The sequence below is a fragment of the Leptidea sinapis genome, chromosome 12 (genome assembly GCF_905404315.1).
Source record: "Leptidea sinapis chromosome 12, ilLepSina1.1, whole genome shotgun sequence".
In the NCBI taxonomy this organism is placed as follows: Eukaryota; Metazoa; Arthropoda; class Insecta; order Lepidoptera; family Pieridae; genus Leptidea; species Leptidea sinapis.
In genome coordinates, this window is record NC_066276.1 from 13,401,497 (window position 1) to 13,421,284 (window position 19,788).

At 39.4% G+C, this 19,788-nt stretch overlaps 1 protein-coding gene across 11 annotated transcripts in view; it reads right to left on the bottom strand.

Moving 5' to 3' along the window:
• LOC126967070 (unconventional myosin-XVIIIa) overlaps window positions 1–19,788 on the bottom strand; it is a 194,019-nt gene that overhangs the window by 149,353 nt on the left and 24,878 nt on the right. The window contains exons 12-18 of one of the 11 annotated variants that reach the window (XM_050811430.1): window positions 18,489–18,612; window positions 17,603–17,750; window positions 16,428–16,528; window positions 14,512–14,636; window positions 11,035–11,210; window positions 9,963–10,048; window positions 9,108–9,234 (exon numbers count right to left, since the gene is read on the bottom strand). In XM_050811430.1, coding sequence (XP_050667387.1) covers window positions 9,108–9,234; window positions 9,963–10,048; window positions 11,035–11,210; window positions 14,512–14,636; window positions 16,428–16,528; window positions 17,603–17,750; window positions 18,489–18,612 — 887 coding nt within the window. Of the gene's footprint in view, window positions 1–9,107; window positions 9,235–9,962; window positions 10,049–11,034; window positions 11,211–12,520; window positions 12,568–12,701; window positions 12,749–12,882; window positions 12,930–13,063; window positions 13,111–13,244; window positions 13,292–13,425; window positions 13,473–13,606; window positions 13,654–13,787; window positions 13,835–13,968; window positions 14,016–14,330; window positions 14,408–14,511; window positions 14,637–16,427; window positions 16,529–17,602; window positions 17,751–18,488; window positions 18,613–19,788 lie in introns of those variants that run through there. The other 10 variants (XM_050811433.1, XM_050811443.1, XM_050811441.1 and 7 more) reach the window with 10 other exon arrangements.

The window sequence follows — 19,788 nt, forward strand, 5'->3', positions numbered from 1 at the left end:
TTAGATGTTAGCTATGTTGATGATGCTTGAATCGCTATGATGTGCAAACATTTGACTCCAGCGAGTAAGTAAGCAGGATGAGTAGATGCTTCCGTGGGGAAGCACACTCTGCACGTCATCTCTCACGTGCAGAGTGTGCTTCCGATTAAAGTCTAAGACTGATGAGTCAAGAGTGCGTCAAGAGTTTCTTGCCGCCTCCGCAGTTCCGCCGCAACCACGATTCATGCAATTGGATCGAAATATCGGTACCAAATTAATAAAATAAATCGTGAGTACTTACCCATCATAATAATAACAATAATATAGGTTACTGTTAGGTTCACATATTTTACTTCTGTAAGTTTGATTTGGTGGTAATATTACCATCAATATCCATTCCTTAGATTTTGAGTAAAAGATTCGTTAATGCCTGGCTTTTTTTATAGGTCTAAATTAAAAGATCTTTATTCAAATAGGCAATAACGAACTTTTAAATCCTAATTATATTTTGTGTGTATATAATATATTTAAAACGGCTACACTCACGTACAAGCGGTGTAGGTGCCGGCTAGTTTCGGACCAATCGTAAGTCCTTCATCAGGGTGGGTGTGATGAGTTCGCGGTAGCGCCTTTTCAAGCGCATTGGTGCTGAAGGACGTGCGATTTGTACGAAAATACCGGTAGTAACGCCGATTAGATATGAGTGAAGCAATTTCAAATATATAATACTAGATAATGCCCGCGACTTCGACCGCGTAGATCAAGGGTTTTCAAAAATAATGAGTAAGTTTGGAATTGAAGATTATCTCATGTCCTTTTCCAGTTCCGGTTCCCGTTTTCGCTCCCGTTCCCAACATATTATATGAATCTTATTTCGAGGAAGATTGCTATGGAGAACTAAACCTACTATTGGTATAGTAATAGCTCATCGACGTGTATTTCACAAATCCCGCGGGAACCATGGATTTTTCCCGGATAAAATGTAGCCTATGTCCTTTCGTAAGCGTAACAAACAAACATACATTCACAGTTGTGTGTATTAGTAGGGATATTTTAAATGCCTTCACTCACACAGCTGACAATGTTGATTGTGACTGCCTCAGAACCGGAGAGGAATGGGCGCAACAAAGTCAGCGGGCTTTTTTATTTTCATAAAAAAAAATTTGCAAAGTAATATTAAACTTATTATTTAATAGTATGAGGGCGGTCTCTCCATTCCCAATCTGTGGTATCATTAAGAAAGTCATTCATGTTATTGTAACCTTTACCACAAACGTTTTTTAACAATTCTTTTGTATAACTCAGCGGGCTTTTTTTTATAAAAATATGGATTACAATGTAATATCGTAAACAATTATGATTAAAGAGCCTGAGCGTGTTCGCTTCATTCCCAGTCTGTGGTATCATTAATAAAATCGTTTATGCTACAGTAACCTTTCCCACACAAACGTTTCTTAACAATTCTTTGTACATTTTCTGGGATCAAATTGTTAAAGCATATACATCGCCCAATAAAAGACTTACTAGTTCGATTTAACCCAGTATTAGGCATGTTTGTTCCTCGTGTTAACATTACCAGTGGGAGGCTCCATTGCACAGGAAGCCGGCTAGTTTATGGGTACCACAACGGCGCCTATTTCTGCCGTGAAGCAGTAATGTGTAAACATTACTGTGTTTCGTTCTGAAGGGCGCCGTAGCTAGTGAAACTTACTGAGCATATAAGACTTAACATATTATGTCTCAAGGTGACGAGCGCAATTGTAGTGCCGCTCAGAATTTTTGGGTTTTTCTAGAATCCTGAGCGGCACTGCATTGTAATGGGCATGGCGTATCAATTACCATCAGCTGAACGTCCTGCTCGTCTCGTCCCTTATTATCAAAATAAAAACATTATGATTGTCATAGTTTCTAGCAAACTCCTCAATGTGCTTATGAACATATAGAACAATTATCAAGAATATATTGAGAAGCTATAACTAAGCTAATAACTTAGTAACCATTTCAAAAACCGCCCTAGAGCACAGATTACCACGAGTTGTTTGTGGCAACAACCAAGTGGCATCAATCCCCACGAGATCTAGGTCAAATGACGCTTGCATCTCACTCATCGAGTGAAGCCGCACTCGAAAGTCACTTCGGAAGTAATACACGGATTACGTAACGCTGTTACGTGGTCTTACATAACGTTACGTTTCGGAGGTTCGTCTAATGGCGTTGGGACCTACATTGCTCGCCGCGATCTATTTGAAAGGAACTCATGTTTGTGTCATCGGCATTTTGAATGATCAGCAATCATATAATTTATGCGAGAGTCACGCATTAATGAAACACTATTTAATTCACTCAAACACGCGTAATTTATAAATTAATTTAAACATTTAATAGGATTTCTTTCGATTTTTTAAAATATAATCTAAAATGATCGTAAAGATTCGATAGCCACCTGGTATTTTTATTTCCTCAAAAGAATTCCACTTTATGCTGAGAAAAATTGTTCTAAATTTAAACGAGAAATAGACCTAACGTCACGTAACGTATTATTTAAATAAACAAACAAAAGTCCAATGTCCAGTGAAATCCTAATTGATTTTTCAAAAAAAATAAAAATGACTTTTCATAGTCCGTATCGTCGGTGTATTGCTCAAAACAAATTGTTTCTGCTATAGTGACGTCACAAAATGGTGATAGGCATTTTAGGTCACGTGACATACAGATAATAAAACTATGATTTTTATTTTGAAAATATAAATAATCCTCAAATTTTTATAACATATTAGTATTGAATTCGTATTTTTTATCGTAAAAACACTATAAATAAGATACTGTCATAATTTAATTTTGATAGATGAAATTGATCTATTGTATAATTTATATACCCCGAAGTCTGAATTTGCAGTTTATTATCACGGACCGTAACCGTAAAATTTCAAACTACAGGCCATTAAATCCTTTAAAATAGAAAGTATAATAATTATTACGCAACTAAGGAAAGAAATAGGCCATTTCAAACCGCGTTCAGGATGCCACCCGGGTGACAATCAGACGGAGAGGGCCTTAAGTGTTGCATATACGATTATTACCACACCTGGGTCAATAGCAATACGTTAATAAATTCAGAGGGCCGAAAAGTGCCGCTTTCCTCCCGAAAATGTGAGATAAGAAATCTCTAATTCTTTGTTAAGTTAATTGAACAAAATGTATGTTTCACATTTTATTTTCATGCGGCTAAACAGCGGGGGTAACTGTCAAAATATTAGGTATTTAGGTACATTTAAAAAAATATACATGTGTTCGAAGTATAGAAGTATATAAGAACTACAATGAAGGCGGTCAACTCTCGACAATATGTATCAAAACACTGAACAGTAACGTAAAGTTCACTTTCACTTCAACAGCTTTACACGTAGTCCAATATACAAATAAAAAATTCAATTATTCTGTTATGCCGCAAATAACTTATAGAATAAATGAAGGTTTGGTACTGTTGTGCGAGTAAATTTTAATAGAATTTATGTGAGCTTTTGACGTTTTGTAACATCCCTAATAAATTTTATTACCTTTACTTTTTGAGATTGCATCCCGGATTGAGATGTACGAACTGTTGAACAAATCGGGCGTAATTTTTTAAGGTGAAAACTTGCGTTGACCACATTTCTTGGGATGGGTATAAAATGTCACACTCGCGTCAGGGCACGTGGCCTGATCGAAAATTCGTAAGAGAGTCGTTGAAATTATAAATGAAAGATTTATACTTGTAACTAATACTTATAGTTCGGCTATGTCAAGTTACGGCCGTTTTCAATAACCTATTTATCCTTAGTTTAACTTACTAGAGGTAGACAAATATATCCTTTTACGCTTACTTACATTTCAATAACCTATTGACAGATAGCATTGGAGTATAACTATATTGGACATAACTATGGATAGATAAGATCTTGTCATTAAACGGTGACAGCAATGTATCCGTAAGTTAAACTAAGGATAGATAGGTTATTGAAAACGGCCGTTAATGATCATACGATCATTGGACCAGTGGTATCACCAGTGAATCATTGTGATTGCGAAGTCGAGACACCGCGAGCTCGAGGGATCGAATCTCAGCCGTGAAATAATTTTACAGTTTGATTATTTGGTTTTTAAGCTTTATTATTAGCGAAGACTCTCCTTAAGGCGATAGTTATACTTGTATTTCTTTGTTCAGTGCAACCTGTATTTTTTTATGTAAGGAATAGTGTAAATGTTTCAGATTATTTTTAGTTTCACTTTGTTTATTGTTTGTCTCTTTCATAAGTTTATTTTAAGTTATTTTTATTTATGTGTACCAGAGGGGGGCTCCTTTGCACAGGAAGCCGGCTAGATTACGGGTACCACAACGGCACCTATTTCAGCCGTGAAGCAGTAATGTGTAAACATTACTGTGTTTCGGTCTGAAGGGCGCCGTAGCTAGTGAAATTACTGGCCAAATGAGACTTAACATCTATGTCTCAAGGTGACGAGCGCAATTGTATTGCCGCTCAAAATTTTTGGATTAAGTATTCAAGAATCCTGAGCGGCACTGCATTGTAATGGGTAGGGCGTATCAATTACTATCAGCTGAACGTCCTGCTCGTCTCATCGCTTATTTTCATAAAAAAAAATTGTGTACCTGCTATACGTTTCAAATAAACAATTTTCTTTCTTTTCATTCTTCTTTCTTTCTTATTATTTATTTCCTATCTGTTGAAATAATGCTGTCAGCTTCAATGGAGGATAAATTCAGCACAATCTTCTTACAAAACGAAGTGACATTTATATAGCTTTAATTTAAATTGCATTGTTTGTATGTTTGATAAATAAATTCCATGGCTCATCCGAGCGTGTGGGAGTGTTCATTTAAGGATATATCACCCATGCGCCAAGGTAAAATCCAAGTTTGAATCCAATTGATCCAATAAATATGGATTATTTCAAAACTAGATATATGGAATCATGTTTTAGCCTATTTATCATATTATGTTATGAACTATTTATGTAAATTAGTATAAGTAGTAGTATAATTAAAGGCCCACGATTTAGAAAAATATAAATTGACTAGCTGATCCGACAGACGTTGCTCTACAGTATATAATAAATAAAATGTATATGTTTTTTATGAATTTGTCATTTTTTTTTTCGCGACTTGCATTTTGTTTTGTCTTTCTTGTAATAAAATGTTATAACGTATCGAAGTTCTTCATTAAATTAAATTGGTTTGTTTCTTTTTTTTAATGTAACCTTTTTAATGTCATCAAAACTAACCTGATACGAATACGGCTGCTGTTTTCCCGAACCGATACAACTTAGGCACATTGCCTGTTGTCTATGGGCGGTTGCCTCACCACTCCCATCCCGTGAGCCTCTCGCCAGTTCACCCCCATTCGCCCAACACTCGACACATTAGTTCAACATCTTAATATACCTACTTAGATCATTGTGCATGGAATATAATTCGTTTCTGTATCCAGCTGGATAAGGCCGTTGTCAGCTGCGCTTCAGTTGATACTTTTGCGGCTATCTTCATTTTATTAGGTATTGGTCTTATTATTTATTTATATTTAACACACCTTGATTAGCTTAGTATGTTAATACATACCTATATAACGTACATACCAATATACCGTAAATAACAATATAGGTCGTACGTTATCGACAGATTGGCAGTAGAAAATTTTTGAAAATTTCTTACAAAGCACCCCACGAATTTACAAAAAAAATATTTGTTTTCTTTATTAAGGCTATCCCTAATTAATTTAATTAAAATTATTTTATTATTGTAAAGTAATTATTTTTAGTTAGGTATTTATAATTAATCTTCACACCGCAGATGAACATCGTTAGTTTAAAATTTATTTTATAACAAAAAATTGTGAGGTTAAAAACTACTGACATTATATTAACGATACATACTTCAATGTTCACAAACAAACAAATATTATTTACACATTTGACGTCTTTCATATTCTTATACCTCGTCTTGAATTAACTAAAGATACTCAAACTAAACTTGGTCTCTATCGATTTAAACAAAAAAATTAGATGGCAGAAGTGGCAATATATATATATATAAAAGGTTACCAGCATTACAAATATACTTGGTTTAAAGTTTACTTATAGACATTTTGCTTATGATTGGAGGTAGGAGGATTCGGAGGTATAATGTTTCCCGCGTTTACTTGCAAGGCAGCTTGACATTCGGGAAGCTTCAGGAGGTCTATTACCAATATCGAAAGCCAAAGTTTAGGTCCGAAATGAAAGAACGACGAACTTCGAATTAAATCCTATTACCGAAGTACTTCGGATCCGAATAGTGCGGATGGATTTCGTTTCGGAACTTTAGACATTACCATCAAAAGTAAATGTCAAGTGAATTTGGGAGTAAGGTAACGAAAGACAAATTGTATAATAATTACGAACTTCGTGTCGATCTTCTGATTGCGAAACACTTTGGTAAAATTTACGATCCATCAAATGAAACTTCGAAATTCGATTTAGGTAATAGGGCTCCTGAACTATCATTGTATTGACAGTGTTGTCAGCGATATAGTCAACTTTTTTGATATTCTTGGTTTGTTCTAAGGTATAACTTTAAACCAAGTTTATTTGTAAGGCCATAAGTATTTTATATGAAAATGATCTACTTCCATCTTTATCTAAACAACCGATTTAAACAACGAATCGAAAACGATATCGAATCATCAACTCTAAGCTAAGCTCGCCGAAACAATCACATACGATGTGATTGTTTGATACGATATTGAAAAATTAAATTGAAAAATACCATTTAATAACTAAACATACATACATACATAAAATCACGCCTCTTTCCCGTAGGGGTAGGCAGAGACCACTTCTTTCCACTTGCTACGATCCTTACATACTTCTTTCGCTTCGTCCACTTTCATTATTCCTTTTAATAACTAAACCATTAAAATAATTAAACAAATTGACTATTTTGAGTACTATTGAAATGGGGTTAACGTTATGAAATCACACGACATTATTGAGCCATAATAATAAAATATACCAGTACAAATGAACACGTGAGCATTGGTAGAAAGTAACTACACACAGAGCAGCGACGTGTGAACTCACCATAAAATTGACAAAATAAGAAGCTTTCGTTATAAGAGTTGATACAAATTGTAACAACGAAATCACTTTATAATGAATTGTACACTTAAGATAATCATACCTCGTTGCGGAACAATCAAATTATTCTCGTTACATGTAACATTAACATAACATTATATTTGAAGTTGTAGCATTAAGAAACAATCTGCACAAAACTATTAGTTTATTATGTACCTAATAGTTAGATACCTACATAAATTATGTAAGGAAAAGGAGAACGAAGGAATAAAGTAAGACGCCCATGCTTTTAAGCAAACCAAAAGGGATTTTTTTTACAAAATTGATGGTAATTGATACAGCCTGCCCATTACAATGTATATATAAGAATCCTGAGCGTGCCGCTAAGGATTCTTAAAAATTCCAAAAATTCTGAGCGGCACTAATTGCGCTCGTCTCCTTGAGACACAAGATGTTAAGTCTCATTTGCCAAGTAATTTCAGTAGCTACGGTGCCCTTCAGACCGAAACACAATAATGCTTACACATTACTGCTTCACGGCAGACATAGGCGCCGTTGTGGTTCCAATAATCTAGCCTCCATCCTCCCACTTGTGAATTACAGAAGGGTCGACACAGTTCCTTTAATTTTCTTACCCTCAAAAAAGATATTCAGTTTTGAGCAATTGGACGGTTTTGCTTTTAATTTTACCTGGAATTAGGGTGGATAGGAATACCAGTTTACCATTTCAATCTATTTTTGTATATAGGCCCTTGAGTTACCCCTTATGATATAGCGCCAACAGGTCGAACAGCATAGTTTCGCGATTATGTCGATGATTTAATCGAATGCTAATTGTTAAACAATTTTAAATGAAGTAACGTGTTTTAACTTTGCTGTAATACTAAACTACTAAGGCAATACATATAAAAGAACTACTCTTATAAAAGGCAAAAAATATATTTAAAAAATCAATTCAATTAATTCATTTGTGTTGAGCGTTTCAAGGAGCTTTAAATTACCAAACAAAGTAATACATTTAATATCGTTTATATTTCCCATTCTTATATTGATAATCTATTTAGATATTTAGAAGTGAAGGACCGTAGTTACTCTCCTACAATAGGGTCAAATGCGTTCCCTTTATTTTATAGATAAAAAAATACGAGCACTCCGGGAGTGCCGCCAGAAGTGAAAACTTGAACAAAGGAATACAAGTGTAAGTATCGCCTCAGAGAAAGTCTCGCTTATGATAAGGCTTAAAAGCCAAATAAGTAAACTGTAAAAATATTTTACGGCTGAGATTCGATCCCTCGACCTCGTGGTGTTTCGTCTTCGCAATCACAATGATTCAACCACTGGTCCAATGACCGTATGATCACTAAGTTGAAATAGCCGATATAAATCTTTCGTCCGTAATTTCAACGACTGTCTTACGAATTTTCGATCAGGCCACGTGTCCTGACGCGAGTTATAATTTTATACCAATCCCAAGAAAAGTGCTCAACGCCGCTAAAGAAATTTTCACTTCTCTTCGGTAAGATAATTTTTTAATTGCGTCAACATAGTTCTTAATTATACACAATATTCATTTACAAACCGAAAGTGCAGTTTAAAATACATCGTAAAAGTTATCCATCTGCGTAGAACTTAAATAGGAGCAGTGATATATAAAATAACAATGTCAATATCAATTCTTTTCACAGCTGTCACAGTCTATCTAGACGTATAAATGATCTATCACGGATATTTAATATATAACTAATAAAACTAATAAAATTTGATAGATTATTGCATCCGCTAAGTAACAAATCTTCCTTTATTAGAAATCCTAAGGAACAGAGTTTCGAACGCCGCGTTACTTCAAACCTTTTACGGTATTACGATTCCTTTGAGTAACTGAGCGCTTTTCATAGAACATCTTGCATATTTCTATGTAATAAAATATGTCTTCGAATGAGCTGATATTCGCAGCACATTCAACAAAAAAATCCGTCTCGAAACCAGCGTCGTACGTATATAATATTGAGAGTACTCACCTGCGTGAGGCCCAGTCTGTAGCTGGTGACGTCGAGGTCAAGCGCTAGCAGCATTTCGTCAACCAGCTGCCTCTCGGACAGGTTCGTCAGTGGCGCCGACTCGTCACACGTAGCCAGCAGACGATATCTACAGAACAGAATAAACTGAATCCACCGACCACGAACAGATGCGGTTTGTTATCATCGATAAAACGCTATGCTTTATACGAAAAAAAGTATTTATTTTATGACAATAATGATTTCCATGTTCTGTGTAATTGAATATGCAATATACATGCACTCATTGTTCAGTTTAGCATAATATCTACTTTATTTCGAGGACACGGCCGGTACGCACGGCTAGATTAGTTTTACTTCATTTTTTTTAATGAAAATAAGGGACGGGACGAGCAGAACATTCAGCTGATGGTAATTGACACGCACGTTACAATCCGCTTAAAATTCTTGAAAATCCCAAAACTTCTGAGCGGCACTACAATAGCGCTCGTCATCTTGAGTTCATAAGATGTTAAGTCTCATTTTGCCAGTAATGCCAGCCCTTCAGACTGAAACACAATAATGTTTACACATTATTGCTTCACGGCAGTGATCGGCGCCGTTGTGGATCTAGCCAGCATCCTGTGCAAAGAAGCCTCCCGGTCATCCAGACACTACTATCAGTAGCCACGCGTTACCAAATTAGCCACAATATTACATACATCGCGGTGACTCTTAATCATCAGAGTTTGAGAAAAATCCACTTATTGTTCTAATTATTCGACGTTTTACGGTAGATTGATATCCGATTGTTCTCTTGAAAGTGTGATCGCTATTTTAACATAATTAAAATTAGGAATAATATTTATTATTATTTACCTTCTCGTGAACTCTGAGAGCGGCATGTGTTCAGGGAACCCTTGCTTATACAACCTCGCCGCTTCGAGCAACTGGAAGCCGCGAAACTAAAACAAAATTTATCTCTTTGTACAAGACGTATTCCAATTATAGAACTAAAATATATAAAGAATACCAGAGAGAAGAAAACATGTGTGGAGATGGGCGTTTTTTTTTATTTTGTACCTTAACTTTTGTACTGTCCTATGGCTGTTTTACGACTTTAATTATTTTTTTTTACACATGTTTACGTGAAATTATTTTTTTGTATGAATAAACATGAAATCGACTTATTATTTCACTGCTTTAATAACTGTTACATATATTCATATAAAAATAATTGATTATCTCAATTGCAAATACCCCTTTTTCAGGGTGTCTCACGACAAGTGGCATTCAGAAAACATAAGAAATCGTTGTGTTCTTAAGGAGCACTGTATCATCATAATTATATTGTATATCAAAATTAATTACATTTGCTATCCTTTTGATGACACTAACATTAACTATACACGCTAGGCTAACAGTAAATATATCAGATTGTAGAATACGCGAGAGATAAGATCATTTAAATACGTCTAGATAGACTATGGCAGGTTTGAAAACGTTGAAAAAATTTAATTTATATAGTCTATTTTGAGCAATGCACGCACACTAAGTGTCATACAAATCGCGAGTGACAAGACGTAACTTGTCACGCACACTAAAGTATCAAACCTGGGCTGTTTTATTTTTTTTTCTTTATTGTTCACAATAAAAAATATTACAGAGAAAATATAATATATAAAGTCACTCACAAGAAACCATGTAAGGTTTATCCGTGGGGACGAGATCGCTCTTAATTGCTTACATTATTATATTAAATTCTTATACTAATTATTTTAACACACCATGTAATATACATAATTACATTAAAAACTGTTTGTTTAATAAATACTTTTCCGGTTTTTTTATTGGTTGTCTAACAGCAAGAGACTGTATCTAGACGTATAAATGATCTAAGAGTGAGAGTGATAACATCGGTTGTGTTACTGGCTAGTGGGGTGGTCGTTACCTGAGACCTCAGAAGCGGCACGTTGACGTCATCTGGAGCGTCGCTCTGCTGATTGGTCAGCAGACAGCACACGAACTGGATGCCGGTGGATCCGCAACGTCGCAGCGTGTCCACGATACCGTCCGCTACGAACTTAGCTTGCAACGCTATCGAGCGACGCTTCATACCAGCAGTGCCTGCAGACACAATGACACATACACACTGATCTCTACAATATACCACTGGACTGGCGGCTGTCAAAGTGCTTTTGTGACTGTTTGATTTTCGCCATTTTGGCGCTGTTAGCCATGTAGAGAGAGTCTTCGGTACTAAAACTAGTGATGACAACCTCAGCGAATATCGATAGATGATGGGAAACTAATTACAAAAAAAAAACGTAGATTCTTGAAGTATAAATAAAACGGAAAACGAACGAAATAATTCAAAATGCAAAAATTCTTTAGAGTATAGTACGTTCCTTCGCAGCCATTTGTATTATACGTCAAAATTCATCGTCACGTCATAACTCTAGACGCTCGCGAGTGGCATTTCAAATAGGCACAAAAAATTTGCTGTCAAACATATGGATGAGCATGTCCAGTGGTATATATACAGGTCAATGTATATACATCGTACGATTCATTATCCAATGTTCAATTGTTACAATTACGAACACAAAATAGATCATCATTATACCTTGAGGCCGGTTAACTTAATGATTTATTTCTCTTTATAATATGTATTTCAAAAATAATGTAATATAATATATTTTGTAACTTATTCAGGCACGTGATAACGGCGCCTATTTCTGCCGAGAAACAGTAATGTTTAAGCATTATTGTATTTCGCTTTGCAGGGCGCCGTAGCTAGTGAAATTACTGGGCAAATGAGACTTAACATCTTATGTCTCAAGGTGACGTGCGCAATTGTAGTGCCGCGAAAATTTTTGAGTTTTTCAAGAATCCTAAACGGCACTGCATTATAATGGGCAGGCCGTATCAATTACCACCACCTGAACATCATCTAATCATCTAGCATCTCTTACTTTCATAAAAAAAATACAAAAGTATCGTTTACATACTTATGTTTTGCTGGAGATTAGATCTATCGGATGTGCGAGATTAAACGCAAGTGTTTCACGCACTATTAGACGGGACATCTCCAGCGTGCATTGGATCGCGATATTATTTTTATTTTTTTATTTTATGGAATAGGAGAACAAACGAGCGTACCTGGTGTTAAGTGATCACCACCGCCCACATTCTCTTGCAACACCTGAGGAATCACAGGAGCGTTGCCGGCCTTTAAGGAAGGTGTACGCGCTTTTCTTGAAGGTACCCAAGTCGTATGGTCCAGGAAACACCGCAAAAGGGAGCACACATTCCACAGCTTTGTAGTACGTGGAAGAAAGCTCCTTGAAAACCGAACTGTGGAGGACCGCCACACATCCAGATGGTGAGGATGATATGATGGAGGTGTTATTATTAAAGATGGACGGGTGACGTACCGGAGGTGAGTGTCCGCCGGACGGAGGAGGCGCGGCGTAACGTGGCCGCGTCTCCCAGCGGCACCGCCCACGAGCCCGCCCCGCTGGCGCCGCGAGACCAGCGGCACACATCCAGGTGGTGGGGATGATATCGTAACTTGTGGCGGGTCGTGTTATTATTAAAGATGGACGGGTGACGTACCGGAGGTGAGTGTCCGCCGGACGGAGGAGGCGCGGCGTAACGTGGCCGCGTCTCCCAGCGGCACCGCCCACGAGCCCGCCCCGCTGGCGCCGCGAGACCAGCGGCACACATCCAGGTGGTGGGGATGATATCGTAACTTGTGGCGGGTCGTGTTATTATTAAAGATGGACGGGTGACGTACCGGAGGTGAGTGTCCGCCGGACGGAGGAGGCGCGGCGTAACGTGGCCGCGTCTCCCAGCGGCACCGCCCACGAGCCCGCCCCGCTGGCGCCGCGAGACCAGCGGCACACATCCAGGTGGTGGGGATGATATCGTAACTTGTGGCGGGTCGTGTTATTATTAAAGATGGACGGGTGACGTACCGGAGGTGAGTGTCCGCCGGACGGAGGAGGCGCGGCGTAACGTGGCCGCGTCTCCCAGCGGCACCGCCCACGAGCCCGCCCCGCTGGCGCCGCGAGACCAGCGGCACACATCCAGGTGGTGGGGATGATATCGTAACTTGTGGCGGGTCGTGTTATTATTAAAGATGGACGGGTGACGTACCGGAGGTGAGTGTCCGCCGGACGGAGGAGGCGCGGCGTAACGTGGCCGCGTCTCCCAGCGGCACCGCCCACGAGCCCGCCCCGCTGGCGCCGCGAGACCAGCGGCACACATCCAGGTGGTGGGGATGATATCGTAACTTGTGGCGGGTCGTGTTATTATTAAAGATGGACGGGTGACGTACCGGAGGTGAGTGTCCGCCGGACGGAGGAGGCGCGGCGTAACGTGGCCGCGTCTCCCAGCGGCACCGCCCACGAGCCCGCCCCGCTGGCGCCGCGAGACCAGCGGCACACATCCAGGTGGTGGGGATGATATCGTAACTTGTGGCGGGTCGTGTTATTATTAAAGATGGACGGGTGACGTACCGGAGGTGAGTGTCCGCCGGACGGAGGAGGCGCGGCGTAACGTGGCCGCGTCTCCCAGCGGCACCGCCCACGAGCCCGCCCCGCTGGCGCCGCGAGACCAGCGGCACACATCCAGGTGGTGGGGATGATATCGTAACTTGTGGCGGGTCGTGTTATTATTAAAGATGGACGGGTGACGTACCGGAGGTGAGTGTCCGCCGGACGGAGGAGGCGCGGCGTAACGTGGCCGCGTCTCCCAGCGGCACCGCCCACGAGCCCGCCCCGCTGGCGCCGCGAGACCAGCGGCACACATCCAGGTGGTGGGGATGATATCGTAACTTGTGGCGGGTCGTGTTATTATTAAAGATGGACGGGTGACGTACCGGAGGTGAGTGTCCGCCGGACGGAGGAGGCGCGGCGTAACGTGGCCGCGTCTCCCAGCGGCACCGCCCACGAGCCCGCCCCGCTGGCGCCGCGAGACCAGCGGCACACATCCAGGTGGTGGGGATGATATCGTAACTTGTGGCGGGTCGTGTTATTATTAAAGATGGACGGGTGACGTACCGGAGGTGAGTGTCCGCCGGACGGAGGAGGCGCGGCGTAACGTGGCCGCGTCTCCCAGCGGCACCGCCCACGAGCCCGCCCCGCTGGCGCCGCGAGACCAGCGGCACACATCCAGGTGGTGGGGATGATATCGTAACTTGTGGCGGGTCGTGTTATTATTAAAGATGGACGGGTGACGTACCGGAGGTGAGTGTCCGCCGGACGGAGGAGGCGCGGCGTAACGTGGCCGCGTCGCCCAGCGGCACCGCCCACGAGCCCGCCCCGCTGGCGCCGCGAGACCAGCGGCACACATCCAGGTGGTGGGGATGATATCGTAACTTGTGGCGGGTCGTGTTATTATTAAAGATGGACGGGTGACGTACCGGAGGTGAGTGTCCGCCGGACGGAGGAGGCGCGGCGTAACGTGGCCGCGTCGCCCAGCGGCACCGCCCACGAGCCCGCCCCGCTGGCGCCGCGAGACCAGCGCCATACGCGGCCTATGTCCTCACTACAACGATACAACATCATTATTACATAAACGAATCATATTAAAGTCGGTTTCGGAGTGCTGAGTGAAACTGAACACTGAACTAAGTATAAGAAAATTTCTGGGTATTTCAATAGCGGCGGCAATATTATTTCCATGAGCCCGTTTCCCCTTTTCATAATGATCTATATTAAATGCACAATGTATTTAAGGTACTTTATTGGATAAGGGTTAATACTGTATTGCTTAATATCGCTTCGTAAAGTATAAAAAATTGGTTATTGTGGGTAAGAGATATTCATAGATAGATAGAGATATACATTATTTTGATCTATATCGTAGCATTCATAAAAATGTGTTCATATACGACATCACATTAGAAACCTCTATAATTACCAGTATTTATCTACAATATTATGCATGTATTACACATACAAATCTACATATTGAATCACTCAATCTATTAATCGTATCAGACGCATCAAAATCCCTGTAGTTTTAAAGATTAAAGCATACATAGAAACAGACAGCGGGAAGCGAATTTATTTTATACTATGTAGTAATGACTGATTATGGATGGATATGTATAGTAGACGGATTAGACCAGGGTCGATAAATTTTTAAACCAAAAAAAATAAAAGTAGGATGAAACTCATTTGAAAAAGAAGAGAATATAACACAAATGAAAGGAATAACAAATTACGTCGTTTTCCAAAGAGTTTCATCCTACAATTTTTTTTTTCACTTTTTATCATTTTCCGAGGCTTCAGCACTGGTCTAGATAGTCAGTATGTGTTTTCTTAATACTTTAATCATTCAACCCGGACGGTGTCCTCTCGGTGAGACATGTCAGTAGTGTATCAGTACCATTCCTTGTACGAGACCTTACCTATTACGATACCTTTTCTTATACGTTTGAGAAAACATTTTATTTTAAGGCAGCAAGAATTGTCGGAGTGCATCTTGTAATATTCCAAACTGTGAACTTCTTTGCGTGGTGTTTCCAAATCGATTCGACATAGAAAAAAAGTGGATCTGGTTGAAAAGCCGGCAACACTCCTGTCAGATTTGCAAGAGAGCCTTGGCGGTTAGGATGACTTACGTTACAATAGTAGGTACTTACTGACTGAAATTTCATTACATCCGCATGTATTACTGCTGGTTTAAGCGCAATAGTGAGTCAGTTGGCCTTTCTTGCTTTTTTTAGAGCAAAGACTCTGTAGTCTGTTGGTTTGAGTGTCTTTCATGGATGGCTCCTTTGCACCGGATGCTGGCTAGATTATAGGTACCACAACGGCGCCTATTTCTGCCGTGAAACAGTAATGTGTAAGCATTATTGTGTTTCGGTCTGAAGCGCACCGTAGCTAGTGAAATTACTTGGCAAATGAGATCATATCGTATCGTATGTCTCAAGGTGACGAGCGCAATTGTAGTGCCGCTCAGAATTTTTGGGATTCTTAAGAATCCTGGGCTGGGCAGGACGTATCAATTACCATCAGCTGAACATCCTGCTCGTCACATCCCTTACTGTCATAAAAATATACATGGTTGTCACTGATCGTGGATAGGCTTATGGCGAAGCCCCGACCGAAAAGAGTCAATTAAGACTTTTTTGTTCGAATATGTCGTCAGGCTTTTATAACTGTTTTGTCATATTGCGTCTAATAATAACTTATGCCTCTTAGCAAGATAATTATATTATAGCAACATAGTTTTATTCACATTATGTGCGATTTTAAACACGCTCTCAAATGGCTTGGAGGTAAAAATAAAATGTTGGAATTTAGCACTTAATGTATTAATACTACTCACTTCTGACTCTCTTGTAACAAAGCATGAGCTTTCTTAATGACAGGATTCTCGCGACTCGCCTTTACCCATCCCGTGACGTCATATAATACAGGGTTCGTTCCCTGAAAGAAAAAATATGTACATTATATTTTAAGCATAAATAAAATTGTCTACACACATCAAAATTCTCTCATTCAAAATACATTTGGAGATTCGGACTCTTCGTACACAACATTTAATAACATGGTAGATTTTCACCTTCAAAGATACTTGCTATACCATAAATTTTATTAGATATGTGTCCAATAAAACAGTAAAGTCTAATTCTAATAGATTTTATTCAAATAGGTTTAAAATAAGCGGTTTTGTATCGTCACATTTAATTAAAATTACTGAATCTATTATATGCTCGGAAGAAGTACAGCTCGTGAGATGAAAATGCAAGAAACTCAACGGCCATTCTTTTAAATCAATGAGTATTTTACAATAGTTGTAATGTACTCACATAACAAATTAGTTTGTAAGATGCTGCATCCAATATATGAATCATGTTGAAGGTTAAAAACCGTATTACTATCAAATGTTTCATAAATAGTAACTAAATAAATCTTTACATTTAAGAGTTTGAATTCATTGTTTGTGTAAGGATGCTTCGCGAACATGATGGTCGTCATTACTGTTATAATTAGTAATCGCATCAAACAAATACAATAATTAGCTCTATTGACGCATGGACCGGCCATCGTACGCGCCGCACAAATTTGAGGGAAGGAGACGACCCGGTATACGACGCCGCCGCAAGAATAATAAATTTTCGAATGTGAACGTGTTTTGGTCATGTATGATTGAGTTATGAAATCAAATTGACTCTACAAATTTATGATACTTTTGTTGCGGTTTATTGTTCCACCATCTGGATGTGTGGCGGTCCTCCACAGTGCGGTTTTCAAGGAGCTTTCTTCCACGTACTACAAAGCTGTGGAATGAGCTTCGTTATGCGGCGCGACGATACGACATGGGTACCTTGAAAAAAAGCGCATACTCCTTCCGTAAAGGCCGGCAACGCCCCTGTGATTCGTCTGGTGTTGCAAGAGATTGTGGGCGGCGGTGATCACTTAACAACAGGTGACCCGTACGCTCGTTTGACCTCCTATTCCATAAAAAAAAAACTAACTAGTAGTAATCCGTATTAATACCTGTAAATGCTGCAAGCTGAATTGTCTGGCGTGCGGCGCCTTCTTGATGAGGTACTGCGTGCTGTTGGGAGCTCCGTAGTGAGTCATCACGCGCTCCAGGAACGTGTCGTCCGACGATCCCGGGTACATCGATTCTTCGTCTAATAACCTATGAAGTTGGCGTGTTATATATTATTTTACAATTTTAAATTTGAAGTTATAGTTAATGTGAAGATAAAAAAAATATTCAAACGTCGTGTGTGAAGTGTTTATTTCTGACACTGGGCTCAAAAGGGCTTGAATCCGTTTTTATGTAAAATAGGCGCGAAGTAGACTAAGAGTTGCTAAAAACTGCCCGTGAACAACATCCTGCCTATCTATAGTTAAGCTGTAAAATGTGGCCCGTTAAAATAGGACGGTTTAACTAACTTCTGGAGGTGACAGCTATATACCCGAAGGTGAAGTATGAGCAGTCCGGGTCATATGCACAAGAGCGGTCGTTGTAAACATTATAGGAGGCTTATAGCATACAGCGCACTATTTGTGTGCACACTAACATAAGTATAATCAATATTGTAGGAATTTGTTATGATTTAAATTATTTGTATCTCCATAAAAGTAAGTGTAAAGCAATTAAATTAAAATAAAAGTAAATAATGTAATTAAATTAAAGATCTGCAAATAATGTTTTAAACATACATCTATATTATATACCAGTACCAGCACCAGTAAAAAGATAAAATAAAACGTCAATAAAAAAAAAAACTAAATTGCCAAATGTTATGATAATGTTAATAGCTAATTATAAATCAGGAATTTATAAAAGAAGAAATTGCTAGGATATAGAAAGTAACGAAATATTTAACTGACTGCTATAGACGTCGAAGAAATGAGGTATGTAACTCACCACAACAGTCCTCGTCTGTCACATTCCCGCAGGTCTGCCTGCGAACTGCGCACTATTGTGTTCTGTGGCGACTTGTCCAGGAGTTCCACCATCGGTCCAGGATTCACGGTCTCTGACAACCAGTCTGTGATCAAATATTTAGTTAACTTAATTTTTTGTTAGGCAGTGATTACAATTCAATCAAACTGAGAAAATACGGCGGTGCCATAGGTTTCATGTAATCCTGGATGAATAAAAAAAGATCAAAATAAATGTTATGTCGGCTGATCAAATCCTAGCGATGTAGATATATACAAACATAAGTTTTATTACGTATGTAGGTACGTATGTCTCGCAAAAAACTTCTAACTATGTAACTATTACAATGAAAAAAGCCTTAAAATATCATCAGCCTGAGAACATTTTTGTATATTACAAAAATATATCTGGATATGTTTATGGGAGAATAAAGTAATGTTATATATGGAACGCTTTTCTTAACGCAAACTTATTACACAACAGGATTTCTATCGTTCGCAACCTACCAAATAAATTATCTTTTTTTTATATAAGACGGGCAAGAGGCTCACCTGATGTAAAGAGGTAAAGCAACCACTCACGGTCATCCGCAACACCAGGGGTTGCTGGCCTTGAGGTTGGGAGGATATTCTAATCTTGAACGTCCAATTGATTGGACGAAGGGAATGTGATAGGCAAGAAATTTCTAGCAAACGTCGCTCGCAGACGTCAAAATTATTCGGGTGGAATTTTGAATTTTGATGTTAATGTCCGGTGGTAGAGTTCGACTGCTGGTAACAACCCGAAAAAATCCTTTTAGCATTCCTTGTGAGAGAACCCAAATTTATACGCAACACCAAAGAATCAAACCGATCGGAGACGACCAATGATCGTTAATTTTGTCGACGATTTGAGCCGTTCCTCGTTGTATGCGGTCAAATGGAAAAAGTTGCTAATGGGAGCCCCCGCTCATAGGTGAGAACAGAACTCCATGTAAGGACGAATTTGCGCCTTATATAGATGTTGCCTTATTGAGGACATCAAGCTTTTTAGAGGCCTATTTTTCTTTGTCTACCAAGTGACCACGGAACCGAATATAGCTCGATATAAGCCACCAAGTATACATTCTTTGGCCGTTTCCATAAGTGTTATTTCCTTGACCCGATGAATAAACTGATTTCGATTTGCAGTTAGAGCAGTGATCTTGAATCAAGGGTATACGGCAAAGGGAAACTTTTTAGCGGTGAACGTTCAAACTTGTGTCTTAATATTTTGTAGGCCTCATTCCGACACTTTGCAAAGC